This window comes from Bos javanicus, chromosome 11, assembly GCF_032452875.1.
Source record: "Bos javanicus breed banteng chromosome 11, ARS-OSU_banteng_1.0, whole genome shotgun sequence".
In the NCBI taxonomy this organism is placed as follows: domain Eukaryota; kingdom Metazoa; phylum Chordata; class Mammalia; order Artiodactyla; family Bovidae; genus Bos; species Bos javanicus.
In genome coordinates, this window is record NC_083878.1 from 540955 (window position 1) to 557990 (window position 17036).

The 17036-nt window shown below is 46.8% G+C and overlaps 1 protein-coding gene across 5 annotated transcripts in view; it reads right to left on the reverse strand.

The window, feature by feature from the left end:
- The window catches only part of TMEM87B (transmembrane protein 87B), a 51115-nt gene extending 34381 nt beyond the window's left edge, over window positions 1-16734 (reverse strand). Inside the window, exons 1-5 of one of the 5 annotated variants that reach the window (XM_061431420.1) lie at window positions 16393-16734; window positions 9306-9366; window positions 5234-5325; window positions 2920-3054; window positions 1702-1755 (exon numbers count right to left, since the gene is read on the reverse strand). In XM_061431420.1, coding sequence (XP_061287404.1) covers window positions 1702-1755; window positions 2920-3054; window positions 5234-5325; window positions 9306-9366; window positions 16393-16551 — 501 coding nt within the window. In that variant the 5' untranslated portion in view covers window positions 16552-16734. Of the gene's footprint in view, window positions 1-1701; window positions 1756-2919; window positions 3055-5233; window positions 5326-9305; window positions 9367-11353; window positions 11570-12324; window positions 13644-13671; window positions 16372-16392 lie in introns of those variants that run through there. The other 4 variants (XM_061431419.1, XM_061431423.1, XM_061431422.1 and 1 more) reach the window with 4 other exon arrangements.
- Window positions 16735-17036: the final 302 nt, after the last annotated feature.

Consider the following 17036-nt stretch of genomic DNA (forward strand, 5'->3'; position numbering starts at 1 on the left):
ACCCTGGCACCGCAAGGCAGACCCAATGCAGCTTAAAAAAAAAACGAATTGGACTCCTTAAACACACACACACACAGAGGCGGGCTGTAGAAGGATAGTGGGGAGCAGAAGGATTTCCTCCATTTTTTTTTTTACCACCATCCTTCCAGACCCAAAGGATGGAGGAGGGAAAAAGCCTTTTCCACTTGCCAATATTTTCTACTTCTTGTATTTCTACAGGTTTCCTCCTAAAGTTACCATTCTATATTTAGTATTACCTTTCAAATAGTTTTTCTAATATCATCAAGCATTTGGTTGCTAAATGTGTGTGTTTTAAAATTAAACAGGGGAAGAAAGATGTCATATAACATGATTGGAAATGACTCAAATACAGTATATAGGCTAAAACAGGGGTCCTCAACCCCCCCAGGCCACAGAGCAGTAGCAGTCCTGGGCTGTTAGGACTGGGCCACACAGTAGGAGGTGGGCGGTGGGTGAGCGAGCAAAGCCTTCTGTACTTACAGCTGTTCCCCATCGCTGACATTACTGCCTGAGCTCTGACTGGCAGATCAGTGGTGGCATGTAAGTGCAATGTCCTTGGGTCATCCTGAAACCACCCCCCACCCCAGGTCCGTGGGCAAACTGTCTTCCACGAAACCAGTCCCTGGTAGCAAAAAGCTCAGGGACTGCTGGGCTAAACTTAGATTCCTTCAGGTACTCTGTCGCTAGAGTTCAGACCCACTGAGAAGCTGAACCCGCCTGCCTGGGAACTGCCTGGGACCTCCAACGCCCCCATGTGGTTGGACCAAACTTCTCACACGCCTCCTTCCTGAGTATTTCCTATTCTTCCCTGTCATTTCCTCCTCCTCCACCTGTGACAGCATGTGTACAAAGCAAAGAGTTGGCTCAGCACCACTCTCAGCACCACTGCATGCTGAATGCCTTTCCACTATCAGACTATTCCGTAAGATGGTTGAAGAAGACCATAAAAGCAGAGAGTCCAGTCTAAAAGCAAACATCAAGCTCTCCTAAATCTGCTTTCGGCCCCTACACTCAACTCTCTGTAACCCTCTCAACCTCTTAGTCTTCTGACTTTTAGTGAAGTGAAAGTGAAGTCGCTCAGTCGTGTCCGACTCTTTGCAACCCCATGGACCGTAGCCTACCAGGCTCCTCTGTCCATGGGATTTTCCAGGCAAGAGTACTGGAGTGGATGCCATTTCCTTCTCCAGCGGATCTTCCCGACCCAGGAATCGAACCCAGGTCTCCCACACTGTAGACAGACGCTTTACCGTCTGAGCCACCAGGGCAGTCTTTTAGTAAGTGACTTTTAGTAATTCCCCCCAATTCTAAATTTTCCCTCCACCTGGTGCTACATCGTAGTTTCTATTTCTTTATTTCCCTAAAGTCGATACCGACTAGCCCACTGCTACGTTGTCTAAGGCATGTGACAGTATGATTTTATTTTTTAAAGTAAAAGAAGACTACACAGAAGTTACCCTTAAATTATGGCTTTAAAGAGATTTTTTAAACAAAGAAACAAGTATGTACAAAATTCACACAGACATATGTAAGAATATACACTGTTTTAAATTACACTTCTTTTTTTCTTTCCTAATTCTACTCACCCTACTTAAGATCATGAGTATCTATCCATCAGCAGATTCTGCTCAGTCTTACTCTAACTTGTATATATTTGATTTAAAGGCAAAGAAAGAGACTTACTGTTGATCCTTCCTGGTTTGAGACATTTCCGGTATTTGATATTAATTGTTTATTCTGGAAAAAAGAGCAAAATAATTCCATTTTATACTGTTGCATTTCCACAAGGAAAAATAGTTCTAACAAACTGAGGGGGGGGAAAAAAAGCTGTTACAAAAAAAGTAAAGATTTGAAGGCAGAACACCAGAGAACAAATCTCACTGTACCCTAAACACTCGTAACAAAATCCTACACTTGAAAAATTACTTCCTTCTTCAGGGCAGTGGTTTCCATTGGCAGGGAGGATGTTAGGAACCCAAAGGGGATTCAAAGTGCTCAGATGGTCTATACTTGATCTGGGTCTATGGGGGTAGGTTCGGGTTGTGAAAATTCATTAAGCCCTACACTTCTGATACGCATGCTTTATTTTATGTTTATTATACTTCAACACAAATTTTTAAAAGAACCCTTTGAAAAAAAAGTTTTTTTAGATTTTTAAAAAAATATTTATCTGGCTGCGCCAGGTCTTAGCTGCAGCGCTGGGATCTTCAGGCACCCAGGGTCTCAGCTACGGCATGGGAGATCTAGTTCCCTGACCGAGGATTGAACTCAGGTCCCCTATCAAGAGCACCCAGTATTAGCCTCTGGACCACCACAGAAGTCCCCAAAATTTTTATTAAAGACATTTTCATTTTCAGTTCAGAATTTATAGAACAAAAGAAATCAGTTAAAATGACCCACAGCCTCACTACCCAGGGATGATCACTATTAGCATTATAGAGTCCAGTCTTCCAGGTTTAGTAGGAGAAAGTGCACAGAGGACAGTTTTCAAGTGTGTTAAATGCTGGTAAGCTGACAGACCTCCAGCAGGAGCAACGGACGTGGGGTCTCACACCAGGGAGGCCACTGACCATCCTGACTAGAGCCATTCTGATGGGGTGAGGGCGGCCAAGGCCCGCCTGGGGTGGGCAGAAGAGAGGGAGGCGGTGACAGCAGACCACGAAAGGCTGATAAAAGGGTCCTCTTCCAAGGACGCTGCTGCGCCGGGTACAAAGGCGTGAAACAGTGGCGCGAGTATCCCACTTACTATGTACTGCCACACACGCCAAAGAACCGAACCTAAAAACTGATGGATTAAGACCTTTCTTTATCACAACACTGGTGACACAGAAGTTAAATTGGTACTTATATTCCCTGGGAAACAAATACATCTGATTTCAACACGGTGAGACAGATACTCACATTCAGTGGGGGAAACAGCTGTAAATCACCGCTGCACTCTAGATTTTCATTTTTTGTTGTCCAGCATTCACTGTTCTTGAAATAATGGCCACAAAAGTCTTCAGTGACGGGAAGTTCATGTTTCTGTGACAGCTCCTACACAAGGTAAAGTTCTACGTCATAATTTATTTTCGCTTAATATCTAAACAATACCAAAAATTTACTTTGTTTGGAACACTTGAGACATTCAGTAGAACAAAATATCAAGAAGAAAAAAAGCTCTGCATAAAATTCTGTGTATAACACTTTGTCCTGGGATTGCTTTCATTCTACTCCACGTAGAAAGGGTTTGAGAGAGAGAAGCAGTATTCAGTTACAAGGAAAGATAAACCAAATACATAGTAACATAAAGCACAGACGGCAAAACCCCAGTGACTGCGGGGGACTTTCACTCACACATCAACTAACAACGCGGTTCCAGGCTCCTGGAGGATGAATAAAACCAGGCTCCCAGTGGCAGCTCCCGGGCACCAAGAAAAGATTAAGAGGCTTTCAATGGCCAAACGGAAGGCCATGGACTTGAGTTTAAACAAACTCTGGGAGATGGTGAAGGACAGGGAGGCCTGGTGTGCTGCAGTCCACGGGGCCACAGAGAGTCGGATACAACGGAGCGACTGAAAAACAACAACTGGCCACATATGGGACAATTTGAGCAAAATACATAAAAACAGTAAGAGATTATAACCCACCCAACAAACTAAAAATCAGTGAGTCCATCTTGATAAAGGAGAAGGGAGAGTGCATTCTCATAGCAGGGTGCTAGTAAATGTGGAAGAAAGCAGGGAATTAGAGAATCACCATTTAGCAATCATCATGTGTTCGAGAGCTAAGTCAATTCGGTCATGTCTGACTCTTTGCGACCCTATGAACTGGAGCCCACCAGACTCCCCTGTCCATGGCGTTCTCCAGGCAAGAATACTGGCCTGGGTTGCCCTTCCCTTCTGCAGTGGATCCTCCCGACCCAGGGTTCGAACCCGCATCTCCTACATCTGTCTGCGCTGTCAAGTGGCCCCTTACTTGCTAGCGCCACCTGGGGCGCCCCAGCAGTCATCACTAACAACTAATTACTCAGGCAAGGACCAAAGAGCATTAAAACAAGGACTGATGGAAAACAGGATATTTACACATGAATACAAAAGTGTTTCTTCACAAATTATTGTTAACAACAGAGAGAAAAGTAGCAGCTTTACAGTGGAAAATGGACAGAAACTTCCCTAACTGACTGAGCAAATTAACATCATCAAAAATGGGGCAAAACAGTGTATTTTCTAGTGCGTGCATGCTGTCGCTTCAGCAGTGTCCGACTCTCTGTGACCCCATGGACTGGAGCCTGCCAGGCTCCTCTATCCATGAGCTTCTCCAGGCAAGAATACTAGAGTGGGCTGCCATTTCCTTCTCCAGGGTATGGTATGTCTGACAAAAATATAACCTGAATTTATTCATGAGAAAATTTAAGAAACACTCAAATTGAGGGACATCTTATAAAAATAAATCGATTGTACGTATCGGTGTCATGTCATGAATGACAGCCGACCACCCCACGCCCCCCAAAAAAAATCATGCAGAAATACAATGTGATCCTGGATTGGATTCTGTATAAAAAAAAGAAAGAAAGAAAAGCTGCTAAAAAGGACGTTCTTGAGACACTGGCAAAATCTGAATAAGATTTATCAGCTAATAGGGTAGTATCAACATTAAATATCCTAAATCTGATGTCCTATGCAATCTAAGTGAATATTTTTGTGATTTCCTCAGGAAGCACACACTGACCTCGCCTGGACTCTGTTTCCTCCTCTCACAGTCTCCCGTCTCCCTCCTCACCTCTTGATGAGCCTCTCACGCTCTCCCGTCTCCCTCCTCACCTCTTGATGAGATCTACTCATACTCATGAAATCTGCTCATCTGCACTAAAGCCCTAGGTTCCCTGCTACTCATTTTCTGGATGAATGAAATTTTTACATTTCTTCTTTAAATTAAGTTTATTTTTATTTATGTATGATTCACAAGCCCTTTATCAATGGTTCCTATAACTCTGATTTAAATAATAACTAATGTTTTTCATAGATACAAGGAAACTGATAGACTTGTATTCTCAGAAAGCATATATTTTGACATAATTAAAGCATTTATTGTTAAGTCCCAAAATAAATCTGTGGCACTTCTAAAAGTACAGTCTCTATTTCTAGACTCCTCACTTAATGAGCAAATAAATCTTTATACTCTGTAATTTTTCCTTCATAGCTTTACACTCATTTAAAATTTGCATTTTACTTACTTCCAACTCAGAATAGTCATTGTGACAGGTATGATGCTTCAAATGCCACTCTATGGTAAACTTCACAGGCCTGGGACAACTGAATGACTTAACTGTTTAGAAAAAGAAAGTCTCATATTGTAGTAACAATATTGTAAACAATATTATATACCCCAATTTAAATTTCAGGTTTCAAGAATTCAATTTAAACTAGGCTACCTTAAGGAAACAATGAGTAAAATATTACCTAATTCCTCCAAAAAGTCGCCACAAAATGAGACAGATAAGTTCATTACATTATCACAGTGAACCAAATGTTGCTATAAGACTAGTCATTTCATCTATATGTTAAGTCCAGTGTTAAAATAAACAGAGTACCCAGATATGCTCAGTCACTGTTTATTTCACTCTGAAACGCTCTCTTCACTGACTTATCCACCCAAAAAGTACCGAGTAAGTAGCCCTTGTGTGCCAGGAAGGGACATAGTGGTAAACTAGAATAATCCCTGGATGCTTGACTAAAGAGGAATTAGGGGAAAGGAGAGTTAACAGGCACCTTTGATGGAGGAAGGGGCTGAGAAGAAGGGATCAAGCGAGCCCTGGGCAAGGTGCCTAACACAGTCAGGTGGGCATGAAGAATGGGGCCCCAGCTGGCTCACGAGCAAAGAACAGAAGTCCGCCCAGGGAAGAGGGGGGTGGACAGACAGGACAAGCAGAGGCCCAGCAGGCGGAGGGCAGCAGCAGTGTGGCCGCCTGAGGCAGTTTGCTAAGGAGTATGGGGTCACCCAAGGGAAAGCCTGATGTCAGTCCACCAAACAGCATAGGCACACATCCAAGGGACCAATGCTTAACTTTGCAGGCACTAAAACTTCACTCTGTGAGAACTCAGAGATGCTGTCTCCTTTTTCGCACTACAGCTGCTGCTGCCGCTGCTGCTGCTAAGTCGCTTCAGTCGTGTCCAACTCTGTGCGACCCCACAGACGGCAGCCCACCAGGCTCCGCCGTCCCTGGGCTTCTCCAGGCAAGAACACTGGAGTGGGTTGCCATTTCCTTCTCCAATGCAGCAAAGTGAAAAGTGAAAGTGACGTCGCTCAGTCGTGTCCGACTCCTCGAGACCCCATGGACTGCAGCCCACCAGGCTCCTCCGTCCATGGGATTTTCCAGGCAAGAGTACTGAAGTGGGGTTCCATTGCCTTCTCCTACACATGTATAAACCCAAATGCCCAACTGCTCACTTAAAATAAATAGTAACTATAAAGTACACATGTAACGATCAATTAGCTCTCTTCAACAAGCCTTCCTGGACGCCCAGTGTGATGCAGAGGTTGCCTGGCGAGCATGGCAGAACAGGAGGCTCAGGTACATCCACCCCTGCCAGCCACCTGTCAGAGCCTTGGTCACAGCTCAAGAAAGACCTCTCGCCCGCCAGCGCTGAGGCACTGCCAGCTTTCACCCGACTAAACTCTCATTTTAAACAAAATGCTTTTGTTCCTAACTCCCTCCTGCTGCGTCACTCTTTCTCCCTTTAGATATGTTAATACTAAACTGTGATCTACTTCAAGCCTGATCTCAGACATTTACATTGTGTTGCATGCTTGCTCAGTCATGTCAGACTCTTTGCGACCCCACGGACTGTAGCCCACCAGGCTCCCCTGCCCATGGGATTCTGCAGGCAAGAATACTGGAATGGGTTGCCATTTCCTTCTCCAGGGGATCTTCCCGAACCAGGAACTGAACCCGTGTTTCCTGTGTCTCCTGCACTGCAGGCGATTCTTTACCACTTGAGCCATAAAAACCGTATTATCTGTTTCACTGGTCCATATAAACTTTTACTCCCCCACAGAGTTTTTTTTGTCTGCCCCAGTGTTTAAAATCTTGTCTAGACACTGTGACATGAATTTATTAAAGCACTGAGATGCCAAAATCTTTTCCTCACCACCTTGGGCTTTGATTTCTTCTTACCAAGTTCTTATCACCGACTGAAGATCTATGATCTCAGGGAGCTGCTTTAACCCGCCTCTGCTTTCTAGCTAATGACTCGCCTACTTCCATCAGCAGAGACCACACAGCGCACAACAGCCCAACAGATGATCAGAGGATGCATGAGAGAGAAAATGGGCATGGCTGTGGAGGCCATGAAGCCCAACTGCTCTATCCAACCAAAAAAACTACTCCTGATCCCCAAACTTTAGCCCTGGCAACCAACTGACCTAGCCAACTTACTGAAAACACCAAGAGGAGTGAGGGCACAGTAAACCCACTACATTTACCATGAAACACTGAGATTAAGTGTAAACCCACTTGTTGTTGTTATTTACTCACTAAGTTGTGTCCAACTCTTTGCAAGTCCATGGACTATGGCCCACCAGGCTCCTCTGTCCATGGGATTCTCCAGGCAAGAATACTGGAGTGGGGTGCCATTTCCACCTCCAGGGGATCTTCACGACCCAGGGATTGAAGCCACATCTCCTGCATTGATAGGCGAGTTTTTCACTGCTGAGCCACTAGGGAAGCCTGAAAACCCACTAAATATACTGAAAACCTCTCCCTCTATGACTTGTCAGTCATGACATATCGGTATTTACACAGAGAAGAGTCCTGAGCAGTATTTTCGCTTTCATAAGCCCTAAAATTGTATGCAGGTCAGGAAGCAACAGTTAGAACTGGACATGGAACAACAGACTGGTTCCAAATAGGAAAAGGAGTACGTCAGGGCTGTATATTGTCACCCTGCTTATTTAACTTATATGCAGAGTACATCATGAGAAACGCTGGACTGGAAGAAACACAAGCTGGAATCAAGATTGCAGGGAGAAATATCAATAACCTCAGCTATGCAGATGACATCACCCTTATGGCAGAAAGTGAAGAGGAACTAAAAAGCCTCTTGATGAAAGTGAAAGTGGAGAGTGAAAAAGTTGGCTTAAAGCTCAACATTCAGAAAACGAAGATCATGGCATCCGGTCCCATCACTTCATGGGAAATAGATAGGGAAACAGTGGAAACAGTGTCAGACTTTATTTTGGGGGGCTCCAAAATCACTGCAGATGGTGACTGCAGCCATGAAATTAAAAGACGCTTACTCCTTGGAAGGAAAGTTATGTCCAACCTAGATAGCATATTCAAAAGCAGAGACATCACTTTGCCAACAAAGGTCCATCTAGTCAAGGCTATGGTTTTTCCTGTGGTCATGTATGGATGTGAGAGTTGGACTGTGAAGAAGGCTGAGCGCCGAAGAATTGATGCTTTTGAACTGTGGTGTTCAGAAGACTCTTGAGAGTCCCTTGGACTGCAAGGAGATCCAAACAGTCCATTCTGAAGGAGATTAGCCCTGGGATTTCTTTGGAAGGAATGATGCTAAAGCTGAAATTCCAGTACTTTGGCCACCTCATGTGAAGAGTTGACTCATTGGAAAAGACTCTGATGCTGGGAGCAACTGGGGGCAGTAGGAGAAGGGGACGACAGAGGATGAGATGGTTGGATGGCATCACTGACTCGATGGACGTGAGTCTGAGTGAACTCCGGGAGTTGGTGATGGACAGGGAGGCCTGGCGTGCTGTGATTCATGGGGTCGCAAAGAGTCGGACCCGACTGAGCGACTGAACTGAACTGAACTGAACCCCTAAAATCCTAATTAAAATATCAGTGTCTAATAATTTTTATTTCATACTACAATCGTGTATATTTAGACAGATTTCAGAGGCACAAAGGTTTCATCACAATCATGGCATTTCCTATATCCATAAAAAGAATTTATTGTACTTTAAAACGGATTCAAAGTCAAATTTCACAGAAGTGAAATACTGTTTTGCTGAAGATTCCTTTATTAGGCTTTAACTATAACTTTTAAATAATGATTCATATTACATTTTCTGAGACAAGATTAGAAAAATCCATTCTTGAAAATAACTACAATTTGACTGGATCAAGAGACTTTTAAAATGTTATAATCACCTAAAAACATCTGCCTAGTTTAAAATACATAATATTATAATGTGTCATGTTAGTTTATATTATGCTAACATATTAGATTATATGTTGCTTACTTATAATTTATTGTTACTTCAGTATTACATTAGCTTATTATACTTACCAGAAAATTTGATCTCAGTAGAGTTAAACATAGTTTTCCTAAATATCAAAGGTCCTGATTTCTGTAATGAGAAACAAAGAAATATAGAAAGATCTTGTTAGGGACTTCCCTCATGGTCCAGTGGCTAGCATTCCCTGCTCTGCTCAAGCAGGGGGCCAGGTGTGATCCCTGATCAGAAAGCTAGATCCCACATCTAACTAGTAACTAGCTAACTAACCAGAGCTAATACCCGGTGCAGCCAAATTAAGAAATAAATATACTGGACTTCCCTGGACGTAAGTGGATAAGAATCAGCTGCTAATGCAGGAGACCTGGGTTTGATCCCTGATCTGGGAAGACTGCATATGCCGCAGAACAACTAGGCCCGGGTGCCATGAATGCCCACTCGCCCAGAGCCCGCACTCTGCCACGGGAGAAGCCCCCGCAATGAGAAGCCCACGCACTGCAACTGGAGTAGCCCCTGCTCGCTTCAACTGGAGAAAACCCTCGCGCAGCAACGAAGATTCACCGCAACCAAAATATATATATACACGTGTATTTTTAAAAATGAAAAAAGAAAAATCTTGTTAAAAACATTTCTCTCTACTATTTAAAAGTACTGTTGTATTCTGGAAAATAAACACCAAAGAACTGACGTTTTTGAATTGTGGTGCTGGAGAATATTCTTGAGAGTCCCTTGGACTGCAAGATTGAACCATGAATCCTAAAGGAAATCAACCCTGAATATTCACTGGGAGGACTGATGCTAAAGCTGAAGCTCCAATCCTTTGGCCCCCTGATGCGAAGAGCCAATTCACTGGAAAAGACCCTGATGTTGGGAAAGATTGAAGGCAAAAGAAGAAGGGGACGACAAAGGATGAGATGGTTGGATGGCATCACTGACTCAGTGGACATGAATTTGAGCAAACTCTGGGAGATGGTGAAGGAAGCCTGGTGTGCTCCGGTCCAAGGGGTCACAAAGAGTCAGACACGACTTAGCGACTGAACAACAACAACAATCCTTTCACTCCTCCCTATGACCAAATCAATTATTATTATTTTTCTTAATGTAAATCTTGGACTTCCCTGGTGGCCCAATGGTTAAGACAACATGCTTCCAATGCAGAGGGCACAGGTTTGATCCCTGGTGAGGGAACTAAGATCCCTCATGGTGTGTGGTCAAAAGAGAAAAAACAAAGCAACTCATAGATCTGGTCCCATCACTGCCTGGCTCAGAGCCTTGTCCCAAGTAATCTACTCCCTGCAGCGGACGTGAGGCCCCCGCAAGGCTCACAGCCTGAGGCCAGCAGCACACAGGGGCCGAGGGAGGGCTGCGTGTCTTGCGCCTGCGCCTGCTCTCCTGGCATCAACATAAACGCGCCTTTGATAAAACAGCTGACCCTTTCTCTGAGCTGTGGCTTACCACCCTCTCTGTGTGTGCGCTCAGTCATGTCTGACTCTTTGACACTCCATGGACTATAGCCACCAGGCTCCTCTGTCTCTGGGATTTCCCAGGTAATAAGGAAGCAGATTGCAATTTCCTTCTTCAAGGGATCTTCCCGATCCAGGGATTGAACCTGCGTCTCTTGCATCTCCTGTACTGGCAGGCAGATTCTTTACCACTGCACTATACCACAGACTGTCTTTTTACAACAGACCAAATCTCCCTGTGGCTCACAGGGCCCGGTGTAACCAAGGCCTGGTCATCAAAAACATAATACTCCTTCCAGCCCTCAGGACCTTAGCGGTCAACCTGAAAACTTACCTGAAAATTTACTCTTCCTCTAGTTATTTCCTTCTGACCCCTGACAGCCCAGCTCAACATCCCCTTCCTCAGGGCATCTTCCACCAGGGCCCACACCAGGCCGGCCCTCCCTTGCAAGGTTCATAGGACCCATTCGTTGCATCCCTCACCACAAGCACAATGAAACCTTGTACTAGCTAGTTATTTCATGTCGCCCTCAGTCAGCTCAGTCGCTCAGTTGTGTCCGACTCTGTGTGACCCCGTGGACTGCAGCACGCCAGGCCTCCCTGTCCATCACCAACTCCTGGAATTTGCTCAAACTCACGTCCATTGAGTTGATGATGCCATCCAGCCATCTCATCCTCTGTCGTCCCCTTCTTCTCCCGCCTTCAATCTTTCCCAGCATCAGGTTCTTCCCATCAGGTAGCCAAAGTACTGGACTTTCAGCTTCAGTATCAGTCCTTCCAATGAATATTCAGGACTAATTTCCTTTAGGATTGACTGGTTTGATCCATGTCTGCCCTCACCAAGAATAAAAATTCTGTGAGAAGAGATTAAGTTAAGCGAACAAGTGGTTAGGGATTACAGGAAAACCCTGATAGGAGAAACTGTTCTTTCTCGATAACCCTTTTCCCTCCGTGATGGTTTTCTTCAAGATTTTTTTTTAATGCAGATCATTCTTTTTTAAAGTCTTTATTGAATTTGCTACAAGATTGCTTCTGTTTTATGTTTGGGGTTTTTGTCCTTGAGGCATGTAGGATCTTAATTCCCCAACCAGGGATCAAACCTACATCCCCTGCATTAGAAGGTGCACTCTTAACCACTGGACCACGACGGAAATCCCACCCCTCCTCAACAGTTTCAACATCAATAAAACCCTGGTCCAGATCCCTCCTCTGAGCTGCACGTCCACATACCCAATTACCTAAAGGTCACACTCTCTGGGATGTCCAATACTGTCCACATTTGAGTGAGTGAGTGAGTGAAGTCGCTTAGTCGTGTCCGACTCTTTGCGACCCCGTGCACTGTAGCCCAAAAGGCTCCTCCGTCCATGGGATTCTCCAGGCAAGAGTACTGGAGTGGGTTGTCATTTCCTTCTCCAGGGGATCTTCCCGATCCAGGGATCGAACCCAGGTCTTCCACATTGCAGGCAGACGTTTTAACCTATTTCACCTGCACTAAACCAGACGCCTCCCCCTCTGCTCCTCACCAGCTCTCCCTGTGCTGACCAGCTTGGTTGTATGTAGGTTATGCCATCCCCAATCACCCAAGTCATGGTTTCTTTGGGTCTCTCACCTCCATCACCCCATCTCCAAGGCACAGACATTTCTCAGATTTAGCCCTTTCTCTTCATTCCTGCAGGGCTTCCCTGGTGGCTCAGTGGTTCAGAATCCACCTGCCAATGCAGGAGACATGGGTTCAGCCCCTGCGTTGGGGAGGCCCCCCAGAGGAGGAAATGGCAACCCACTCCAGTATTCTTGCCTGGGAAATCCCATGGACAGAGGAGCCTAGAAGTCTACAGTCCCTGGGGCCATAAAGAGTCAGTCACGACTGAGTGACAAAGCAAACACCCCCTCCATTCCTGCCACCACTGCCCTGATTCAGGCCTATACTTCTGCAATTAACTGGTACCTCTGCCTCCAGACTGGAGCCTACAATTCATCCTTAGATAACAGCCACCGTGATTAGCAGGTATGTCTAAAACTCTTCCATGGCTTGCCCTCATTCACTCCCAAGTTGCTACTGGTGGCCAACATGTAAATTCAACCTAAAAAATGGGTGGTGTTGGGCCCACAAGGAGCCTTTTAAAACTTTTTCTGAATTAGCTGACACAGTAAAAATATACGGACTTCCCTGGAGGTCCAAAGGTTAAGATTCTGCACTTTCCCTGCAGGGGGTGAGGGTGTGACACCTGATTGGGGAACTAAGATCCCACATGCTGCGTGGTGCGGCCAAAAAAGATAAAAAAATGTGTCGACCGCCCTACAGCATCCACAGCTAGAGCTGAATGGCAAGCGCCCTCTTCAGCAGTGGCACGTCATCTGCAGTTCACAGCATTCCCCACCGGCCCCAAACCTAACTTGCTTCACTCACTGATAGGACTTGCCTCAGCCCCCACAGGTCCTTGAGTTTGAGGCCACGGGCTCAAGGCCAAGCTCAGGGATGGAAGGCTTATGGTGGTCCAATCCCAAGTAACACTCCTGCCTTGTCAGCAGACTCACCAAGAGTTTCTACACGGCTGCTGTTATACTCGCCGCCTCCTTCTTCATCTACGCATCCTTTCAGAGTCAGCCATGCACCAACTCCAGAAAGTGGGGTTAGGTGATTTCCTCAGTGCTCCAGTAATATCCCAGGAATGCCACCATGTGTGTAATTACTACCCACGAATCTGCTCTCCCTCCACTGTGTGAGCTTCTTGAGAGAGGCGGCTGTGTCTAAAATACATCCTTCCAACAGCAATGGCCAATGTAGTGCATGGCACATGGTAGGCAGGCACTTAAACTGTTGACCTTTACAATCGAAAGAACCATTTCTGGATGAATTTGTAGGACAAATGAAAGAAAGCTACACTTTCCTTTCCAGTTCTGAATAACAAGTTGTGACAAATTAAAATAAGGGAGAGGGAAAAAAAAATCAGCCTACCCTTTGCAAAGAGCTTTATGGATTGTTACTGTGAGAATTTGAAGAAGGCTGAGCGTCGAAGAATTGATGCTTTTGAACTGTGGTGTTGGAGAAGACTCTTGAGAGTCCCTTGGACTGCAAGGAGATCCAACCAGTCCATTCTGAAGGAGATCAGCCCTGGGATTTCTTTGGAAGGTATGATGATAAAGCTGAAACTGCAGTACTTTGGCCACCTCATGCAAAAAGTTGACTCACTGGAAAAGACTCTGATGCTGGGAGGGATTGGGGGCAGGAGGAGAAGGGGACGACAGAGGATGAGATGGCTGGATGGCATCACTGACTCGATGGACGTGAGTCTGAGTGAACTCCGGGAGTTGGTGATGGACAGGAAGGCCTGGCGTGCTGGTGATGGCCAGGGAGGCCTGGCGTGCTGCGATTCATGGGGTCGCAAAGAGTCGGACACAACTGAGCGACTGAATGAGTGACTGTCCTGAATCACATAGGACTAAAGATCACGTGGGGCTTTCCTGCTGGCTCAGTGGTAAAAAATCCACCTGCCAATGCAAGAGACATGGGTTTGATCCCTGGGTCATGAAGATCCCCTGAAGAAGGAAATGACAACCCGCTCCAGTATCCTTGCCTGGGAAACCCCATAGACAGGGGAGCCTAACAGGTTACAGTCCATGGGATCACAGAAGTGTCGGACATGACTCAGCGACTAAACAACAAAAATAAAGATTATATGGGATCCAAAGAAAAATTTTCTTTCTCACGCAAGAAGCAAAGTTATTTTCTCCCCATGGCTTTAGGAATCTCCCTATCCAAAGTGTACTTGGCAAAGATTTGTACAGATATGGTCAAGCACTCTGCAGCCAATTTATTTCCAATTTATTCTTAGTTTTTGCTATTGCCCATTCACTACAGAAGCAGCATGAAACCTTAAGTGTGGTTCTCTGTGAAGGAAAGTTACTTGGCTCAAAATAGCCTGGAGTTAAAATTCCCCTCCAGGTCCTCCCCACCATTCTATGCAAAACAAAGAACTCTCTCACCGGAAGAAAACAAATGGACATTAAGGTTGATTACACCCAGGAGATAACTACTCTGAACAACCGTGGAGAAGAACAGGCCCCCTTAAGACAGTAGCTTTCCACATACATGCCTATACATACTCACTCTTTTCTTGGGTTAGTGCAGCAGCTCACTAATCTGACTGCTGCCCCTTCTCGCCTCATTGAAGGTGATCTGTTCCTGTAAAGTGCCGGTTTTTCTGAACCTCGCCTTCTCTAACTCCCTTACCTTACACTCTGAATTTTGCTTTTTACTGTTCAGAGAAATTCAATAATGGAGATACACAGGCTCTATGATTGGTACACAAAATAGGGCACCAACCCAGGAGAATCCTGGAAGAAATGGTTGCACTGGGTCTTAAAGATTCAGAAAGATACATACTCTAGCCTCTATGTAGCTTTTGTGCTCTGGGAAGAATTTGTAGTCTCCTACACTACTTTCTTTTTCTGATTGAGGAGTTCAAAATTAAGTTTTGCCTTTAGAATTCGGACATCCAGACTTCCCAGGTGGTCCAGAGGTTAACAATCTGCCTGCCAATGCAGAGGACATGGGTTGGATACCTGGTCCAGGAAGATCCCATATGCTGCAGGCTCACCACAACTACTGAGGCTCCAGTCCTAAAGACCCTGCTCTACAGCAAGAGAAGCCTCTGCAATGAGAGGCCTGAGCACCTCAACTAGTAGTAGTTCCCACTCACAGCAAACAGAGAAAACCCATACGCAGCAAGGAAGACCCAGCGCAGCCATGAATAAAAATAAATTAATAAAAAGAATTCAGACATCGCTTCTATACATGTGGAAAATATTCATCTCAAACAGAGATGGATGAATCAAATCATCTGACTCTAGAAAAGTCGTAGTAAGGCCTCTTCGATTTCCTGTCCCTCTTTAGCAAATCTTTCCAAAATTCTACCCCGGCATTCCTCCCACAACATGAGACGTGAAACTTCCAGATGTCAAGTTCTCAAATGGCCTGCCCTGGAAAGAAGTGTTTCCACGGGCTCAAGCCTCCGGACTAGCCTTGCAAATGTCCCGCCCCCGCCCCCCAACCACACATACTCCCAGAACTGTGATAGGAGCACGAGAGAAACCCAGAATGAGGGAAAGGGAGTGGCATGACTGTTGCCTGTTCCCTTCTGGAAGAAAGGAAAAAGGAAGAAAAAGGGAGAGAGGGAGGAAGAGAGAGAAAAAGAGGAATAAAGACGCACACGCTTTATAAATGTATGCGGAAACTGAAACACTGTAAAGTCCTTCCTGTGGCTACAAGGGTGTGGCCCTGTGGCTACACCCCGGCACGAGGGGTCAAATCCAAAGATGCCGCTAGGAGTGCCAAGGGGTTCAGGGCTCAGGTCTGAATAAAGAAGGGCCTGATCTAGCCAGAGACTGTCCGAGCAGAGCGAGAGGCCAGGACTACGGGAAAGATGATTTTCACTAACAGGGTTCAGAGGGGAGAGCCGCCCCCCTGCACAGAAGCCTGACTCATCTTCCCCATAGGCTAGATCTGGCCGGAGGAGGGGGCGCTCCCCGCCCACAGCGGACAAAAGGCCCAGGAAACGTATTGGGCGCCCAGAGCAGACTTGACCAGATGAACAAGCCCAGGACTGGCTCCTAGCGGGGGCCAGAGAACCCTGCGGGCCTCAGATGCGCCTCGCCTCGGTCCCGACATTCCGCTTACGTCACTGATCGTCGCGGTCCAGAGCCCGACCTCGGGGACGGCGCCCACAGCCGCTGGGCCGCAGCACAGGAGGCAGAGGGCGAAGCAGAGCAGCGGGCGCCCGGCGGAAAGGCGGCGGCGGGGCGGGAGCCAGACCCCGTCGCGGCAGACGGCAGCCATCTTTACGCGGAAGGCGCACCTGGCGATCCGCCGCACCGCGAGCCCGCACCTGGTGCAGGCCCGCCCCCGGGAGGCGGGTTCGGGCCCAGGAAGTCTGGATGGGACGTGGAGACTGGGCTCAGGGCCAGCTGGGGCGGACAGGGGCGCCAGAGCGTGAAGAGTAGAGGGGGAGGGGCGGGGTGGGGTCGGAGCGTGGAGGTGGGGCCAGGCGGAGAGGCGGGGCCTGGGGGGCGGTGGGGAGGCGGGGCCTGGAGGGAAGGAGAGTAGGGGGGGCCAGAGAGGGAAGAGTTGAGGGGGAGGGGCGGGAGGTGGTCCGAGCGTGGAGGTGGGGCCAGGCGGGGAGCCGGGGCCTGAGAGGAGGCGAGGGGCGGGGCTCAGGGCCGGCCGGGGCGGAGAGTGGCGGGGCGCCAGAGCGTGAAAAGTAGAGGAGGAGGGGCGGGGTGGGGTCTGAGCGTGGAGGTGGGGCCAGGAGGGGAGGCGAGGGG